Raw genomic sequence first — 20,320 nt, 5'->3', positions numbered from 1 at the left:
CCCGGTGTGACCTGAAACAGTGGTTGGAGTTAGAGACTGAGGTGAGAGGTTGTTGTCCCTTCGTGGCCGGATTTGGTTTTGATGTCGAATATGAACGCCGCCTCCAGTGCACAAGACCATGTACATTGCCCTTTCTTTGTTATGAGCGATCACGCCAGGTATCCATGTGGATGCCCCCGTGTATGTGCATTGACCCATACTTTCTGATCGGGCTGATATTTCGTCTGATACTGAGGGGGCTGCTGCTCCTGCCTGTCTTGTGGTTGCAGTAACAATAGTGTGGATAGTGGCTGTCTTCCACGTAGTTGTTCTGCTAGTGATCCACCCTTCTTAGATGACATCTGTAAGAAGACAAGAACAATGATAGAGCAGCAGGCAGAGCATAATGGGTAGTTAGTTTTGCCATTTGTGCCTTAAATGTTCGCACGAACTGCTCAGTGAGCCCATTCAAGGCCGGATGGAATGGCGCCGTGTGTACCAGCTGGATATCATTTAATGTACAAAATGTCTTAAATTCTGCAGAGGAAAATTGGGGGCCATTGTCTGATACCATCGAGTTGGGGAGCCCTTCGATGGCGAAAATGCGCGCTAAGGGTTGAATTGTTGCTGTTGACGTTGTGGACGTTATCTGTGATATGTGAGGAAAACCCGTCGTGGAGTCGACAACGATTAACCAGTAGTGGCCGAGGAAGGGCCCTGCATAGTCGATGTGAATCCTAGGCCACAGTTTTTCTGCCGCGGGCCACACAAAATATTTCTTAGGAGGTGCTGCTTGGTGTAGCTGGCACGTCATACAGGTGGCTATGGTGTCCCCAATTGTGCGATCCATCCCGCGCCAGTAGAGCTGTTTGCGGGCCAGCTGTTTAGTCAGTACCGTGCCCCAATGTCCTTTATGTAATAGACCCAGTGCTTTCTTGTGCAGGGCCGCTGGAATAATTACCCTGGTAATGTGGTTTTCACCTGGCAGAAGTATGACGCCGTGCCGTGTCAACAATTCGTGTCGCCTGTCCCAGTGTGCCTTAAGGTCTGCGTCCTGTATCTGTTTCCTGTTGCCTGGCCAACCAGCCTTAATGAATCGGAGAAGTTTAAATAGGACTTTGTCTTCAGCCGAATGTTTGGCAATGATTTTTGCATCCAGGGGAAGCTGTGCCAGTGGATCCTCTGTGTCCTCTTCTAGTTGACAGCTGATGACTGGGTCCGCGTCAAAGGCTGGATCGTCTTTTGCCGGGAGCCAAGACATGAAGTCTACATTCGCGTGTCATACTAATGAATGGTACTGTATGTCGTAGTTATACTCTGCCAGGAATAGTGCCCACCGCTGAATTCGACATGCCGTCCAGATGTGTATGTCGGCCGATGTTTTGAACAGTGGTATCAGAGGCTTGTGGTCCGTCTGTAACACAAAATGTCGGCCGTACGGATATTCGTGGAACTTTTTCACTCCGAATATTATAGCTAAAGCTTCTTTCTCTATTTGGCTGTAATTGCGTTGAGCTGCTGTTAGATACTTTGAGATGAACACTATTGGTCTTTCCGCACCATTGATCACATGAGAAAGGACTGCTCTGACCCCATAATCGGAGGCGTCCGCTGCTAGAACCAGTAGGTGTATTGGATCTTATGCACAAAGACATGTAGTTTTTAAGAGTGCCTTCTTTAAAGTCTGGAAAGCATTGTCACACTTGGATGACCAGTGCTATTTTACCCCTTTGCGGAGAAGGTAGTGCAGCGGTTCCACTATTGGAGCAGCGTGAGGGATATACCACATGTAATAATTGATTTTCTCCAATACTGATTTGAGCTGTGTGGTATCCGTGGGTGGCGCCAGTTTTTGAACGTCCTCTGTGTATGCCGGATTGGGTTGTATGCCTGAAGCACTAAATATGTGGCCTAAGTATTCCACTTGTGGCACCCCAAAAACGCACTTCTCTATGTTACATTTCAGATTTGCCTCTTGAAATGCCGTAAACACTTCTGAAAGGGTCCTTATGAGCTCCATTGTGTTCCGGCCTGTGACAATGATATCATCCAAATAATTTGCTGTGCCCGGGATGTGGTGGATTAGTTGTTCGATGAACCACTCAAAAATCGCCGGAGCACTAGAGATTTCGAACAGGAGGCGATTGTATTGAAACAACCCAAAAGGCGTGTTGATTACTAATTTTTCTTGCGTCTCTTTGTCAATCGGCAGCTGTAGGTATGCGTCTTTTATGTCTATTTTCGCAAAGAGTTTTCCTCCAGTGAGTCGAGTGGCAATTTCTTCTATCGTTGGAATAGGGTAGGATTCTGTGACTGTTTGTGCGTTGATGGTGAGTTTGAAGTCACCGCAGATTCTGATCGCCCCATTCTGTTTCTCTATTATGACGATTGTCAATGCCCGACGACTGCTTGCTATGGGCAATATGATTCCATCCTCCTGTAATCTCTGCAGATTTTAGTTTTTCATGGAGTGCATATGGGACTGGGCAGCTTTTGCAGAATTTCAAAACTGCCTGAGGTATGAGTTCAACGCTTGCTTGAAAATTCCGTACTCTGGCCGTTGGAAGTTGAAAAACAGAAGGAAACTTTTCCTGGAATTGCACTGTCAGTTCTTGGTGTTGTACTGCATTAATTTCCGGCTCCACATTATGAATTTGCATTCCGAGGGTGTGAAAGATGTCCAGTCCCAGAATGTTCGTGGCCGTTGAGCTTGGAACCACCAGAATGCGGCCTGTGACTGTCTGATGTCCGCAACTGATCGGTGTTGTGAAAGCTCCCTTGACCCGAATGGTATCATTAGTGAAGCTCTTGAGCTTAGATGTAAAGGGGCTGAGAACAGGGGAGCCTAGTTTTTCATATGTCAGTTTATTGATTATTGTTACTGCGACCATGTGTCGATTTGCAGCTTGATGTCTTGATCATGAACTTTGACCTGTACGAACATCTTGTGAGGCGATGGTGGCATCAGTGCTTTGACCATCGAGACCGCCTGTGGTTCCGATCCTGTGTCTGAAGCAGTATCCTGCGTGAGGTCCACATCCATTTTTCGGTTGAACGACAGACTTCTGCCTTGTGACCCTTACATCCGCATGCTGTGCGTTGAACTCTGCGAAACCTGCAGTCTTGTCTGTTGTGCTTGATGAAACAATACTTGCAGGATGGGAGAGGCTGTCTGCGTTTTTCTAACTGTGGCCTGCATCTAACATTAGTCATTGTGACCCTGTTACTTCGTTGCGGGGGAACTGATGTACTGGAAAAAACTAATGCCGGTTCCTGCGTGGCTCCAACCGAGCACTGTGATTGCTCAAAGGCTCGAATGATGGGTAGGCAAGTTTCTAAGCTTGGGTCTCTAAGTTTAAGTAGATCATGTCTTAACGACTCATCTGGTGCGTGAACCAGAATCATGTCCCTCACGAGAGATGCTGAATATGACTTTTGACACCGTACATTGGTGCATGCAAACTTACAGTCCCGTGATAATCCTTGCAACCGGGCTATCCGTTCTTGGTAAGTTTCGTGCTGCCCCTTATGACAGTTGAAAAACATGTGACGAGCTGCCGCTACATGTATTTTTGCATCAAAGTACTCTGCTAAACTGTTCTTTATCCGCTCGTACCTCAAATTTGGTGGATCCTCATGTGGGTGGAGTTGCGTTATAAGTTGATAGATAGCAGGGCCTGCATGAGCCAATAGAAAAGCGCGTTGCTGCGTCTCACCCGATACTCCATATGCTGCGAAGTGTTGCTCCAACCGGGCCATATAGCAGCTCCATGTTTCTACCTGATGGTCGAAAACTGGAAAAGGAGGCAGCATTGGGCCGGCCGATGAGGGAGGTGTCATTCGTTTGTTGTCGCGTAGCAACCTCTGCATCTCTTGCACTAGCCTCTCATTGGTGGTTTGTAGATTCTGTATCAGGGTCAGCACTGGCTGGCTCATGTCGACTGGCTCCAGATTCGCCATACTGAAAATTGCACCAAGCTTTTATCCTCGTCGCCAACTGTTATATTCTCTGATCAACACCCACATGATAATGAAATTTGATTTATTAGGTGTAGCCAGGACACCACTTAATTTTACACCAGATAACCTTCTTTGGAAAATAAAAGGGCTTTTCTCCGTCCCAAAAATTTAGTATCAAAACACAAATATACAACCTGAATAAAATTTACTTTTATAACTGAACTGATTTTACGTTCTTTGATAGTGCTCTCTCGATGCTCTCGCACGGATGCCTAGGAGTTAGGCGGGCGCCGCTTCCAGGTCGAAGACTGGCATATTGAAGATGGCACTTGGTCAATCCAGCTGCGACAATGTTTCCTCCTAGCGGCGGGTCGAAAGACACCAGTTTGCTTTCCTGACGGCTATTTAACCCGGCGGCTCTAGTCTTCCTTTGCGGATTCTGTCGTGAGGATTGGCAGCTGTTGGCGATACCCTATTGGTGGATGGTGATGTCGTCGTATTATCAGCCGCGTTGGAAAAAGGGGTCACATGTGTGCGTATTCCGCTGCTGCTTTCATGTTTGGCGGGAAACGTCTCTTCTGCCGGCTGGCATAACGCGCCGGAACTACGTTGCAGGTGCGGCTCATTCTGCAGCGGTAGCTGCCCGTTGTATTGCCATGGCAGTGCGCACCATGGCAGCTTTAGCAAAAAAACTGAAAGCTACAGGACAAACATCAGGATTCTGGAGTAGTTTTTATTAACTACATGTGAAAGAACTTTGCTTATTTGCTAATACAGACACCATTCTCCTCCAGCTGCAAAGTATTTTCAAGAGGTCAGATAAAAGTTTTTCTTTTTAATTGAATCAACTGCGGGTCCTTGGTGAAACATTTAAATTAACTAAACAGACACTTTTTTGCCTTGTTTCACAATTTTGTTGTTAATGTTACTGCACAACCTACATTTCGGGTTGTAAGCACATACTGAAGTACTTTACTGATTCCCAAGATAATTGTCTCAACTTCTTAAGGCATTGTTCCATAGCTTAATGTAAAATTACACCAGTGACCAATTTTTGACAAATTACATACGTTATCATCATTCAGCAATTACATTAACATGACAGGGCTGGAAGTTATGCATCAGCCAAGAACTTTTTAACAACAATTGACTGGGGCCCAAAGTTTTGTTTGTATTCTGGGGGTTGTGATCTCATCTAAGAGAGATGAATAATGGAATTGGGTTTACTTGTTTAATAAAAGGTGTGGGGCTGTACACATCTGTCTTTTAATTTCTAAATTTCTAATTTGTTGAGTATAGCCCCCTTCTCCTCTATGTGAAAGAGTAGTACATCTATTATGTATTTGTGGTTATTGTTCAGGCAATGTTCTACAAACGGTGAGTCAAGCTTCTTCAGTCTCCAGCTTCGGTGATGTTCTTTAAGCCTGGTGCTGATTGACCTCCCCATTTGTCCAATGTAGCAAGACTGATAGTCATGGTGTGTGATTTTATTAACCCCACTTTTTGTTATCCCTGGTTGTTTGCCTTTTGCATTGAACAAGCAACTAACTATTGTCTGAGGGACATAGAAGAACACAGAGAAACCCTTTGCCTTCAAAATGTTACTTATGCTATTTGACGTTTTCCCTATAAAAGGTAATCCGTATCATTTCTTTTCCAGTTTGTCTGTGTTTTTCATTGGGGATGGTAGGGACCTGGCTTGCTTCTTCATCTTTTTACCTAAAATATTATCAATGATGATGGTGTTAAATTCATTACTTATGTCTATTGTTTTTATTGTGTTAAATTCCTGGTCAGTCTTCTTGAGACATAGGGATAGAAAAGAGACAGTTTGTAGGTTGTAGGATGATTGTGTCAGTGAAGAAGTCTTTTCGATAAATTTTAAGTTCACGGTTACTGTCTTCTATCTTTAAGCTAATGTCCAGGAAATTTATGCTGGGCTCATGCCACTCCATGCTGACCTTTATGTTAATGTGCCACTGGTTCATATTTTCCACAAATTTGTGGAGTTGTCTACTGGAACCTCTCCACATACAAAGAATCTCATCTAAATACCATGTTGGCTGCAGATTACTTGACTTGCGCCATAGGGTGGTGGGGTTTCGGGTTCTGCTGAATAGATCAGGAGTTCACTACACTCAGCTGGCGGCTACACGGGTAGCGGAGGCTGTGTGGCGTAGACTGGGCGGTTTTTTAGATTAGAAGGCCTCGGGAAAGTATGGGGTGGGCTGCAATCTCAAAGGATGCATGGCAAATACAGGATGTGCTTGGATCAAGGAACAGTCGGAATTGTGGTTGTAAATTGTTGTAGTTGTGCTGGGAAAGTCCCTGAGCTTCAAGCGCTAATAGAAAGCACAGAATCTGAAATCCTTATAGGTACAGAAAGCTGGTTAAAGCCTGAAATAAGTTCTGCAGAAATTTTTACAAAGTCTCAGACGGTGTTCAGGAAAGATAGATTAGGCAGAATTGGTGGTGGAGTGTTTGCGTCTGTCAGTAGTGGTTTATCTTGTAGTGAAGTTGAAGTAGATACTCCGTGCAAATTGGTATGGGTGGAGGTTATACTTAACAGCCGAACTAAGTTAATAATTGGCTCCTTCTACCGACCCCCAGACTCCGATGATATAGCTGCTGAACAGTTCAGAGAAAATTTGAGTCTCGTAACAAATAAATACCTCACTCGTATGGTTATAGTTGGTCGGGACTTCAACCTTCCCTCGATATGTTGGCAAAAATACTTGTTCAAAACTGGTGGTAGGCAGAAAACATCTTCCGAGATTGTCCTAAATGCTTTCTCCGAAAATTATTTCGAGCAGTTAGTCCACAAACCCACGCGAATTGTAAATGGTCGCGAAAACACACTTGACCTCTTAGCCGCAAACAATCAAGAGCTGATAGAGAGCATCATGACCGATACAGGGATTAGTGATCACAAGGTCATTGTAGCTAGGCTCAATACCGTTTCTTCCAAATCCACCAGAAACAAATGCAAAATAATTTTATTTAAAAAAGCAGATAAAGTGTCACTAGAAGCCTTCCTAAGAGACAATCTCCATTCCTTCCGAACTGACTATGCAAATGTAGATGAGATGTGGCTCAAATTCAAAGATATAGTAGCAACAGCAATTGAGAGATTCATACCTCATAAATTGGTAAGAGATGGAACTGATCCCCCATGGTACACAAAACAGGTCCGAACCCTGTTGCAGAGGCAACGGAAAAAGCATGCGAAGTTCAGAAGAACGCGAAATCCTGAAGATTGGCTAAAATTTACAGACGCGTGAAATTTGGCACAGACTTCAATGTGAGATGCCTTTAATAGGTTCCACAATGAAACATTGTCTCGAAATTTGGTAGAAAATCTGAAGAAATTCTGGTCGTATGTAAAGTACACAAGCGGCAAGACGCAGTCAATACCTTCGCTGCGCACTGCCGATGGTACTGTTACCGACGACTGTGCCGCTAAAGTGGAGTTATTGAACACAGTTTTCCGAAATTCCTTCACCAGGGAAGACGAATGGAATATTCCAGAATTTGAAACACGAACAGCTGCTAGCATGAGTTTCTTAGATGTAGATACCTTAGGGGTTGCGAAGCAACTCAAATCGCTTGATACGGGCAAGTCTTCAGGTCCAGATTGTATACCGATTAGGTTCCTTTCAGATTACGCTGATACAATAGCTCCCTACTTAGCAATCATATACAACCGCTCGCTCACCAATAGATCTGTACCTACAGGTGGGAAAATTGCGCAGGTCGCACCAGTGTTTAAGAAGGGTAGTAGGAGTAATCCATCGAACTACAGACCTATATCATTGACGTCGGTTTGCAGTAGGGTTTTGGAGCATATACTGTATTCAAACATTATGAATCACCTCGAAGGGAACGATCTATTGATACGTAATCAGCATGGTTTCAGAAAACATCGTTCTTGTGCAACACAGCTAGCTCTTTATTCGCACGAAGTAATGGCCACTATCGACAGGGGCTCTCAAGTTGATTCCATATTTCTAGATTTCCGGAAAGCTTTTGACACCGTTCCTCACAAGCGACTTCTAATCAAGCTGCGGGCCTATGGGGTATCATCTCAGTTGTGCGACTGGATTCATGATTTCCTGTCAGGAAGGTCGCAGTTCGTAGTAATAGACGGCAAATAATCGAGTAAAACTGAAGTCATATCAGGTGTTCCCCAGGGAAGCATCCTGGGACCTCTGCTGTTCCTGATCTATATAAATGACCTGGGTGACAATCTGAGCAGTTCTCTTAGGTTGTTCGCAGATGATGCTGTAATTAACCGTCTAGTAAGGTCATCCGAAGACCAGTATCAGTTGCAAAGCGATTTAGAAAAGATTGCTGTATGGTGTGGCAGGTGGCAGTTGACGCTAAATAACGAAAAGCGTGAGGTGATACACACGAGTTCCAAAAGAAATCCGTTGGCATTCGATTACTCGATAAATAGTACAATTCTCAAGGCTGTCAATTCAACCAAGTCCCTGGGTGTAAAAATTACGAACAACTCCAGTTGGAAAGACCACGTAGATAATATTGTGGGGAAGGCGAGCCAAAGGTTGCATTTCATTGGCAGGACACTTAGAAGATGCAACAAGTCCACTAAAGAGACAGTTTACACTATGCTCGTTCGTCCTCTGTTAGAATATTGCTGCGCGGTGTGGGATCCTTACCAGGTGGGATTGACGGAGGACGTCAAAAGGGTGCAAAAAAGGGCAGCTCATTTTGTATTATCACGTAATAGGGGAGAGAGTGTGGCAGATATGATACGCGAGTTGGGATGGAAGTCATTAAAGCAAAGACGTTTTTCGTCGTGGCAAGATCTATTTACCAAATTTCAGTCACCAACTTTCTCTTCCGAATGTGAAAATATTTTGTTGAGCCCGACCTACATAGGTAGGAATGATCATCAAAATAAAATAAGAGAAATCAGAGCTCGAACAGAAAGGTTTAGGTGTTCGTTTTTCCTGCGCGCTGTTCGGGAGTGGAATGGTAGAGAGATAGTATGATTGTGGTTCGATGAACCGTCTGCCAAGCACTTAAATGTGAATTGCAGAGTAGTCATGTTGATGTAGATGTAAATATCTGTACCAATACACAATGTGTTTTGTCAGTGGTTCTCTCTTCAGAAAATCAGTCTCCCACTTGCCCATGAACATTTCTGCTAGTAAGGGATATCAAGGTGACCCCGTTGCCAGACCATCTGCTTGCTGATAACAGCTCCCTTGAAAACAGAAATAATTTTGATTTAAACAACGTTCCACTGTACTAATAATGCCCAACTGCTCCTCTAGATTAATGTTGTGTGATTACAATGATTGTGACAAAATATCTACACACTCTTTCACTGGAATACATGTGAATAAGCTATGCACATCAAGAGAGACTAATTTCACATTTGTTGGAACCTTAACATCAGTTAACTTGTTAACTAAATGTAAACTGTTCTTAATGCTATATTTCCCTTTGAAGTTCAGTTTCTTCTTCAAGATGGTGTTGCTGCTCCTGGCGATCTTGTGTACTGGACCTTGCATTGCAGATACCACAGGACGGATTGGCAGTTCTCGTTTGTGGAGCTTCAGTAAACCATACAGCTGTGATGCCCGTGGGTTCATTTGCAGAATGCTCGTGAAAGATGTTGGAGCATTTGTTTACTACCCGCCTAGGCGGATCATTGTAACTAGCTGTTGAGTCTCTCTGTAGTTTTTGTAGCTGCACTGATCGGAAAAAACCGTCAACTTTGCTTGTATAATCTGTTTCGAAACCTCTTGGCAGATTGAAACTGTGTGCCGGACTGAGACTCGAACTCGGAACCTTTGTCTTTTGTGTGCTAGTACTCTACCAACTGAACTACCCAAGCACGTCTCATGCCCCATCCTCACAGATTCAATTCTTCCAGTATCTCATCTCCTACCTTCCAAACTTCACAGAAGCTCACCTGCGAGCCTAGCAGAACTAGCACACCTGGAAGAAAGGAGGCAAGGGTCCCAAATTCAAGTTTCAGTCCAGCACACAGTTTCAACCTGCCAGGAAGTTTCATATCAGCACACACTTTGCTGCAGAGTGAAAATTTCATTCTGGAACCATCCTCCAGGTTGTGGCTAAGCTATGTCTCCACAATATCCTTTCTTCCAGGAGTGCTAGTTCTGCTAGGTTCGCAGGTGAGCTTACGTGAAGTTTGGAAGGTAGGAGATGAGATACTGGCAGAATTGAATTTGTGAGGACGGGGCGTGAGATGTGCTTGGGTAATTCAGTTGGTAGAGCCCTTGCCCGCAAAAGGCAAAGGTCCTGAGTTTGAGTCTCGGTCCGACACACAGTTTAAATCTGCCAGGAAGTTCCATATCGGTGCATACTCCACTGCAGTGTGAGAATTTCATTCTGGATAATCTGTTTTATTTAACAGCACTACAGTCCCTCCTTTGTCTGCCCTAGTCACAATTGCATTACTGTTTTCAATCCTAGTTTTAACTTCCTTCGTGATTAAGAACTCATTGTTCTTTCGATATTGTGCTTCTTGTTGTTTTTGTTTCTGTGCCCGCTTGAGTGCTTCTAAACATTGCACTTTCATTACTGTTTCTTTCTGTAGGGCTAGTTCCAGATATGCCCTTAGATGGTCTAACACTTGAGGTTTTGTTATCATATCTGGGGCGTATTTGTGACCTTATGATAATAACTTTTCTTCTGATTCTGAAAGGGTTAATGTTGATAAATTAACAATTCTATCTGCAAAGTGGATTGTCATTTTTGGGGTTAAGATTCTCTCCTTCACTGATAATAACTGTTCTAACTTCTTCTTTATACGAAGAAAGATATTATTAATGATGTTTGAAACTGTTTGAAGAGTATTGCCCAACCACATAAATTCACATGGATGAAGCAAGTGAGTAAACTGCTACCATCAAGATCAAAGAAACATCAGCTTCCCAAAGAGATGTGAAGAAAGCAGCAGAAAAACTATAGATTAAACAAGAAATGTTGCATTGATATAGAGTTCCTGATAATGTGAGTATGCACCAGAAACTAGTACATATGCAGCTTACTCACTTGCTTCATCCATGTGAATTTAATGGACAGACAGGGAGATTAATCTGCACCAGGCTTAAAGAACACCACAGAAACTGGAGATTGAAGAAGCCTGATTCAGCCTTTGCAAAACATTGCCTGGACAATAACCACAAATACGTAATAGATGTACAACTCTTACACTCAACCAATTAGAAATTTTAGAAATTGTACATCCCCACAATTATTAAACAAGCAAACCCAATTCAATTATTCACCTCTGTTAGATGAGATCACAATCCCACGATAGAAGCAAAGAAAGCTTTGTGCTCCAGTCGATCATAATTAAAAAGTTCTTGACTCATGCACAACTTTAGTCCTGTCATGTAAGTGTAATTTCTGAATTGTGTAATAATGTATGTAATTTAATAAAAATCGTCCCTGGTGTAATTTTACATTAAGCTAGGGATCGTTATCTTAAGAAATTGAGATGATTATCTTTGCCTTGTCGCCATGTTTATCTGTGCATTATCACCTTTGGGAATCAGTAATTTACTTGAAAATGGGCTTATGACCTGAAACCTTGGTTGTGCAGTAACATTAGTTATAAAATTGTGAAACAGGCCAAAAAGCAGTGTTTGTTTGGTTAAAAAATTTTCTCCTGCAAGGTTTCTTATTACATTGCTTTCGTAAGCTCTCATTCAGTCAACTCTTATTTTATAGTGACTGTCTGTCTTGTGTCATTTCATTGTATGTAAGGATGGTTTCATTCAGTCTGTGCACCATTACAGGTATTATCATGCAGTGGAAGCAATGAAGCCCCCCACACAACCAGCAGCAAAGGGCCGTGGTGGCAAGCAACAGAATGCCCCACCTCCCCGTGGGCAACTTCGATACCGACTTACATTCAACCAAGAAACTACGTTATGGGTGAACTTACTACAGAACCTTGAGAAAGAGAAGAAATTACCTGTTATTGCATTTACTTTGTCTCGAAAGCGATGTGATACCAATGCTGAGAACCTTAAAGGCATAGATTTCACAACTGAGAAAGAAAAGTGGAAAATATCACAGTTCTTCCAGAAATGTTTGCAGAAACTGAAGGAACCAGACCGGATTTTGCCACAGGTGTGAATCTATTATAAAATGTTATTTTCTCACTACACCAAGGACTTTGCTCTAGATCTGCCTCTTCCTCATCCCCCCATCCATCCCACCACCACCATCACCACCACCTCCAACACCACCACCACCGTTCATTCCACTACATCTATTCCAGCATTTCCTAACAGCTGTACTAACCTGCTCAAAATAGCTTTACACCACTCTCATGACTTCCATGTGTTTTACATTTATAAAAATCGGTTAAATCTTTCTCAGCATCCTTTTGATGACAGAAAAAAGCTACAAGCCACAACCTGGGTATAGGAGTAAAAATATGTCTTTGTGAGAACTACGTTCCACACTTAAATCAGAACTGTGTTAACAAAAAAATTCTTTTCATATTGGTAACACACAGAAGACATTCATCTTAAGCAAGTAAGTACACACAGACAAGGCAGGAAATGGAAAGTACTCCAGAGTAAGTATATCAGTCAAAGCGAAGACATTTCACACTTTTTGTTGTAATCATCAACTATTTGCGTCCCCACATCTTCATTCTCAGTGCAGTCCCATAGAGCACACTGTATCTTCTGTCGTGAACAGGACAATGCTGCTTGTGTACACTTTTAGTTCTTTCAGAATGCCTTGAAGGGCTCACTTCAAGCTTAGACTGTGTGTGCATTGTAACTCCATGGAAAAAAAGGAGTGTCAACATGGGACAGATTGGCATGCACTCACACCAATGTCATTTGAACATTGCTATCATATGACACAAAATATTAAAGACCTGGCTCATAATAGTTATCCATAGTCAACAACCTCAGTTGGTGCTCACGACCTACAAATTGTCACTCTTACGTATCCCAAGGAGAATGCAACGGAACTGCAACTGTAAGAGCTATATCAACCCATATGGTATACAACCATCTTCACATGATCAATTGGTCCATTACAAACAAAAATGCAAATTCCACAGTATTGTGGCACGCAAAAAAGATAAATAAGGATGCACTCGGAATGGAACCTGGTTGAGTTGTGTCAGGTGCTCTTCACCAACAAAAAAATGGTTCAAATGGCTCTGAGCACTATGAGACTTAACTACTGTGGTCATCAGTCCCCTAGAACTTAGAACTACTTAAACCTAACTAACCTAAGGACATCACACACATCCACGCCTGAGGCAGGATTCGAACCTGCGACCGTAGCAGTCGCGCGGTTCCGGACTGCGCGCCTAGAACCGCTAGCCCACCGCGGCCGGCTTCACCAAGAAGTGCTGGGGTTGCCTGACATCTGATGATCATATGAGATTGTGGAGGTGACCAGGTGACCAATACATTTCTCAGACCTGTAGTTCCACAGCTTCAACACAGAGATGACTCAGTCATTTATTGAAGTGGTATTGTGTACAGATGTTAGCGCTTCTTGCCACTTTCGAGAATAATGTGAGGACTGTGCAGTGGTATGACAGGATCCCCTAAAACAGCATTTCTCAAACACATATCGGTGTGCCTTGAGATATTTAATGTCTTCCTTTTTTGCCACAAATAAAATATCTAGAATATAAAAGATTTGTCACCACATCAATTCTCGGAGTAGCCCAATTTGCAAGAAATCGCCCATCATTGTATGTGATTATAAACATAATAATATAATAATAATAATAAAAGGGTATGTACTTTAGGCATTTGCTTTTTTGCATCTAGCTAAAAAATCACATTTAGGGACTCGCAAAAGTTTGAAACATATTTTGGTGAGCCCCAAAGAAAAAACTGTTGTGAAACACAGCCCTAAACAATTGTCCACTCCTACAGCCAACTATCTGGTAATGGGTTCATCTTTAAAGGCAATGATGCACAAGCAGCCTATATCGTAAGCATCTTGGAGGTAGTAATCAAATGAGAGAAATGGCCTGCAAAATCTTGACATTGACATGGCTGAACATATCTAGGACCATTTGAAACTTGAAGTGCATTGTCACAGGAACTGTCCTCACACACTGGATGACCTTAGAACAGCTGCCATTGACAATGGGACAGGCTTGGACAGCAACATCTCATCCACCTTATGGGCAGCATGCCAAAGAGGTTCCAAGCATGTTACAGTGCACAAGCTGGAGCAACTTTGTATTGAATTTTACCCAGCTGTAGATTTTGATTTAACAAGTGTGTAAAAGATGTGCAGTTTTTAATAGAATGCTTTAATTTCGATTATTGTTCCATTTTATTGTGCAGCAAATTATTATTTTTATGATTTTTTTCTGTGTAGCTTATTCTTTCATTCCATAATTTCTTTGAATCTAGGCCAAGACAAGTTCAAGATGCGTAGGCAGTGCAAAACTTTTTAAAAATGTTTATATTATTTTCTTTCACATTCCATTTTTTGTTGTTACTGAAATCAAGAATTCATGCAAACAGTTACTTCCTTTTTATTACACTACTATAATATTACAGCACATTTATTTCAGAGTAGAGAAATCACAGTGTTAAAAATATCTAATTTTCCATTTCAGGTTGTGAAAATGCAAGAATTACTGCAAAGAGGCATAGGTATTCACCACAGTGGAATTTTGCCCATCCTGAAGGAAATTGTGGAAATGTTGTTTCAAAAGGAGTTAGTGAAGGTACAATGATAATACAGAGCAATAGTATTTTGTGCTTTTATATGGTTTTAAAGAAAATTTCCTTTCTTCTTCCTCTTCTTTTTTTCTTCTTCTTCTTCTTCTTCTTCTTCTTCTTCTTCCTTTTCTTCCTTTTTTTATGGCACCATTGGACTATTTCAGCCAGTCACTTTCTGGTTATCTTCTTAATTAAGTTTTCTTTCCATATTACCCAATATCTTTTCATTGCTTCTGTTTTTTTTTTATGTTTTTCAGTTGCTTTAAATTTTTTGTTTTGTTTTGAAAATTATTCAGGGTTAATCCTAGCTCTTTCTTATTCTCCCTGATTTCCTTATTCCATGCTACTTGTTGGTTCATGTTCCAAAGTATCTCTACAATTTTTCTTGGTAATTTGGGTTCTGGTGTCCTCAAAATGTGACCAAAAAAAAAGAAGAAAAAGAAAAAAAAAAGAGATCCTTCTCTTCTGTATGGTATCAGTAGTTGGCCCCTATTCACAGTGCACCACTTCATTTGGCACTACCTGCCACTGTTTATCTTTTTGATATTTATTATTTATGCGTTTTCTAGTTATTCTTCTCTCTCTTTTTAGGATTTTGTCGATTCTGTTTTTCTGAGTGACTTAGGAAATAGTTCCACTTCCATATGTTACCTCTGGTTGAACCACCGTCTTTCAGTATTTAATTTAATTTTGGTTGATAGACATTATTTACTGCATGTAGACCATGTTAATTTGTGATCTTTTATATTTGACTTTCTGTAAATACAAATTAATTTAATACGTAGAATAGTGAAGCAAGTACTGTGAGGAAAGGCAAATGATCAGTTACTAAACAGATGAAATCACAATGATTACACACTGTTACTGGCTGAAACTTCAGTTGTGACTGACTGTCTTTCACACATTTGTGAAAAGTACAGATTATTAAAATGTTACATCCATATGGAGCCATTGTAATTTTGATGAAGAGTTTGCAGTTAACAGCCAAGATGATGACTTCTCTACACCATTAGTCATGTGGCTGTATATCTATTTATTGTCAAACAATAGAAATTCCAGGATGGAATAATGGCCATGTTCTGAAAACGGGAGATTGGTACTCACCATATAGCGAAGATGCTGAGTCGCAGACAGATATGATGAAGACACTTACACATGTTGAGCTTCTGGCCAAAAGGCCTTTTTCTAAATCTGATAACACACACACACACACACACACACACACACACACACACCAATGACTACTGTCACAGCTAGTAGCCAGAGAAAGTGGGTGGGTGGGTCTTAGTCTTGTGTGTGTGTGTGTGTGTGTGTGTGTGTGTGTGTGTGTGTGTGTACGTACTTAAGAAAAAGGACTTTTGACCAGCAGCTCGACATGTATGGCAGTCTTTCTGTTGTGTCTTTCTGCAACTCAGCATCTCATGTAGATGGTGATTAGCAATTTTTCATTTTCATAATATTAACTATTATAATTTTTGTCTCAGTTACAATATACAAATGATTATCAAATTAAAGTAAACATCTGAAAGAATAATACAAGTATTATGGCACTGGATCATCTGTAGCCAATTTTACGACTGTAATTGGCCATATAATAGATATACACAACTTGTAAAATTTTTAGAGAGGTATTTTATACCATTTGCCAACCTTTTCATCAAATAGTACTGTTTACAATGATGAGAGAGGAAATATGCCATTCATTTTCTATTCTATGTGGCCACAGATCCTAGGTAATGTTACCGAGCGAGGTGGCGCAGTGGTTAGCACACTGGACTCGCATTCGGGAGGACGACGGTTCAATCCTGTCTCCAGCCATCCTGATTTAGGTTTTCCGTGATTTCCCTAAATTGTTTCAGGCAAATGCCGGGATGGTTCCTTTGAAAGGGCATGGCCGATTTCCTTCCCAATCCCTCCCTAACCCGAGCTTGCGCTCCGTCTCTAATGACCTCGTTGTCGACGGGACGTTAGACACTAACAACCACCACCACCTAGGTAATGTTAAAAGTTCAGAGAAAGAATAGAGTGAAGGAAATATTTGTTTCTGTGTTTGCCAAATATCATCAAAACAGAGCTACTAGTGTAAATCTAAGCATTTCCATCTCAAAAGAAAGCATTATTTCATGGGGCAAAGCATCTTTATCATAGGATGCAGTAGTTTGCATAAAACATCCCCCCCCCCTCACCACACACACACACACACACACACACACACACACGCACACGTTGCATTGACGTGCATACAGACACAACGAAAAGACTACTAAACATTTAGGCTTTCAGACAAAAGGCCTTCTTTGGAAGTAGAATATTGTTTTGTCATCCTGGACTTTCCATTATTTAAATGAGTTCCTACTAAGCTACATCTTTGTTGTAAGTAAAGTATGGAATGACCCATCAGATATTATTATTTTTCTCTATCATCATTTGCCCATGCCACCTGGGATTGTCAGCATTTGTGTCATGTTAATGCATTCTGGATGATAAGAGATTTGAAGACAACCATACAGTTGCAGATGTTCTGTGTTTACAGCCTGCATGTAGTTGAGACTGCAGAAACAGACTGCTTGAGATACTGATTGATTTCTGTGTAGGATAGTACAGATTGTTGCTGTAGTAAGTGGAGAAAATTACAAGAAAACACGTAAATGAACTGCATTGCCAGAGAAAGATAATCTTATTTTGGTTGATAGAAGTGTGTGTTGTGTCCTTTACTGTATTCAGTCAACATTCTGTTTTAAATTTGGCACTTGCAAGTATATGTGCTCTCTTTCAAAACTGCCATGTCTACTGCTAAGTAATTGGACAAATTATGACTTGTTAGCATATACAGCCAAAATTGGCGTATCAGGTGAAAATAAAGTAAATGGATGTAAACAACAGCTGAGGTGGAACCATTACAGTGTCCTTCAATTTTTATAATCGTCTGTTCACAAACTCCTTAATAGTTTGAAATATGGCACTCTTTTTCTGACATATGATTTATGTTTTTGCAGTTACTATTTGCTACTGAAACATTTGCAATGGGTGTGAATATGCCTGCACGTACTGTGGTATTTGATGCCATTCGCAAATTTGATGGTAAAGAGTCAAGGGATCTCCAACCAGCTGAATATATTCAGATGGCAGGAAGGGCCGGCCGAAGAGGTCTTGATGCTACAGGAACTGTGATCATAATTTGCAAAACTGATGTTCCTACAGAAATGAATCTTAAGAATATGATGTTGGGTAAGTTGTATGACTTATGTATGACAGTTCCTTTTATATTAAAGTTCACACTGTAATTAGTAAATTTATAACAGACCATTTGAGAAATATTGTATATAAGTTTCCTGGTTAGCTATAGGCAATAATATCATTTTTAAAGTCGGTGTGATGTAGAAAATCCATGCTGGAATATAAATAATGCAAGGAATAAAGACACACAGCTAAATTATTCCACTGCTACGTCCCAACTGTGGAGCAAGATTGTGTTTGGTGTAGTGGATGTGAGAAGGAAGGATGTGGGAAGGGGAAGGTTGTGAAGGATGGCTGACAGCTTGCAAGGAGTAGGACACAAATGTGACATCTGTGAGCTCAATCTGAAGCAGACAGAATCAGTTACGTGTGATATATGATGAGGTTGAGGAGTTGGTTGGGAAGTGGGGGAGAGGGGTTTGCAGAGGGAGGAGGAGACTGCAGAGGCTCCTAGCTTCTGTCTCCTCTAGCCCCTTCCCACACTCGCACCCACACCCACTTCCATCCCTGTCTCTGTGCCCCTCGCATCTCCCCGTTACCTACACATTCTCCACATTCATTCCTTTCCACTGTCCTCTCTAACCCCTGCCCCTCCCAACTCATCATATGTGTTACACAACTCCCTGTCAGTGCCAGGATGAGTGCACCTTGCACCATGCTAGTTCGAATCCTTTGGAGTGGGTCCATCTGCAACTGTTTCCTCACCCAATCACTCCTCCTGCCTATCACCTTCCTCCTCTGCACCTGACACACAACCCCTCACCCTAGTCAGTCTCCAGTGCCGAGAAAATGTACGTGTGTGTGTGTGTGTGTGTGTGTGTGTGTGTGTGTGTGTGTGGGCGCGCGCGCACACGCACGTGTGTGTGTGTGTGTGTGTGTGTGTGTGTGTGTGTGTGTGTGGGCGCGCGCGCGCACGCAAAGGAGGACATTGTCTGAAAGCTCAGCCACTTTTCCAATTTTGTTTATGCATATGTCATCTGCTCAATGTTTCAGCTATATGGTGAACAGTTGCCTTTACTCCTAGCATTGTTTGTAAAGTCACTTTCTTGCAGATTTGTTACTAGCTCTGTTCAACAAGGAAAGAATTGGAGTGTGTCTAACACTATCGTAGGAGAACCTGGAATTTATGTTTTGATTGCACATTCACAGCACAAATCTGAGAGAAGGAAGATTGATTTATCAGTGAAAATGTCATCAAAAGATTGAATATCCACCAGTTAATTTATTAGCATTGTAAACCTCTGCTATCATATGTAATGTGTCCTGTACATAGTAGCAGATTTTCTTATTGTATAATGTGTGAGCGGACATTATTGGAAACAAGAATGCTTGGCGCACTGTCCATACTTAAATGGAAAGGGGTGAGTGGCAGGGAATCTCTGCAACTATTACATAGCCACTGCTGAAGTCCAAAGAAACTCTTGGAAGACATCCTAGTGGAAGAATTTATTTTTCAAGAATGTTTATTGATGCCTTAGTTATTTAGATTGAATGATGATTTTGTTCTGAAAGCCACATTCAACAGATTGGTAGAAGAAATTTCTTCACGAAAGAAAGAACTAGAGTAGATAGGAATGTTATAAATTTTTTTATCAGAGAACAATTCTTTAGCATTTCATCAGCAGCTTTCTGTACTAGTGACTTGAATCTTAAGAAGACTTTTTCAATGGCATGCTGAGGACACTGAAAATGTGTAGGCATACAAAATGAAGAAACATTTTTTTTTTTTTTTCCCTGTGATGTTCAAATTTTTTCCATAGAAGTAATGATTGTGTTTTTGTAATCTGAGAGATTTGCTGGATCCACCCCTGAAGATTTATGGTACTGAATTTGAAGTTTTTGCAGAAACTGAATATACTTTCCAGTACAAAAAATTTCTGCAGTGGAAAGCTCCCTCTGGCGTTTTTCCATTGCTCTCAAGTAATTCGGTAATATTTTAAACTTATCTTCACATATTTCCAGCATTGTGGAGCTTTGTTTGTTTCTAGGCAGACACTTAGATCCTCTTCCAAAGGAGTAGTCTGTGTGCCAGCTCCAAGTTCTTCTCTTTCCGTCATCTTCTAGCATTTTCGCCAAGATAGACTCCACACACATTCATCACAGCCATTTACTCTTAGGAGACTTTATATGCAAGCTGCTGGAAAAGTGACAAGTAGAAAGATGTACACAAGGTAAAGATTTACATGAAAAAAGTATAATTGTGAACATATATAAAGTATTAATTGTTAGCTAAAAGCACAGAGACACAGGAACAAAAAAACTATCATTCACCAATGAAAGAGCTTACAGAAACCTCATTCAACTGATTCTTGAACCTTGCTCAGCAGACTGAGACCCTTAATGGGTAAAATTTAATAGACGAAATAGAGAAGATTGAAAGAAGTTCAGCAGGTATCATCATTAGTTTCATTTAGTAA

The 20,320-nt window shown here is 41.4% G+C and overlaps 1 protein-coding gene across 1 annotated transcript in view; it reads left to right on the top strand.

The window, feature by feature from the left end:
* LOC126481096 (helicase SKI2W) overlaps window positions 1-20,320 on the top strand; it is a 150,951-nt gene that overhangs the window by 33,798 nt on the left and 96,833 nt on the right. The window contains exons 9-11 of the mRNA XM_050104616.1: window positions 11,739-12,075; window positions 14,561-14,671; window positions 17,663-17,894. Coding sequence (XP_049960573.1) covers window positions 11,739-12,075; window positions 14,561-14,671; window positions 17,663-17,894 — 680 coding nt within the window. The remainder of the gene's footprint in view (window positions 1-11,738; window positions 12,076-14,560; window positions 14,672-17,662; window positions 17,895-20,320) is intronic.

Source organism: Schistocerca serialis, chromosome 5, assembly GCF_023864345.2.
Source record: "Schistocerca serialis cubense isolate TAMUIC-IGC-003099 chromosome 5, iqSchSeri2.2, whole genome shotgun sequence".
NCBI lineage: Eukaryota > Metazoa > Arthropoda > Insecta > Orthoptera > Acrididae > Schistocerca > Schistocerca serialis.
This window is presented reverse-complemented; position numbering and strand designations above follow the sequence as displayed.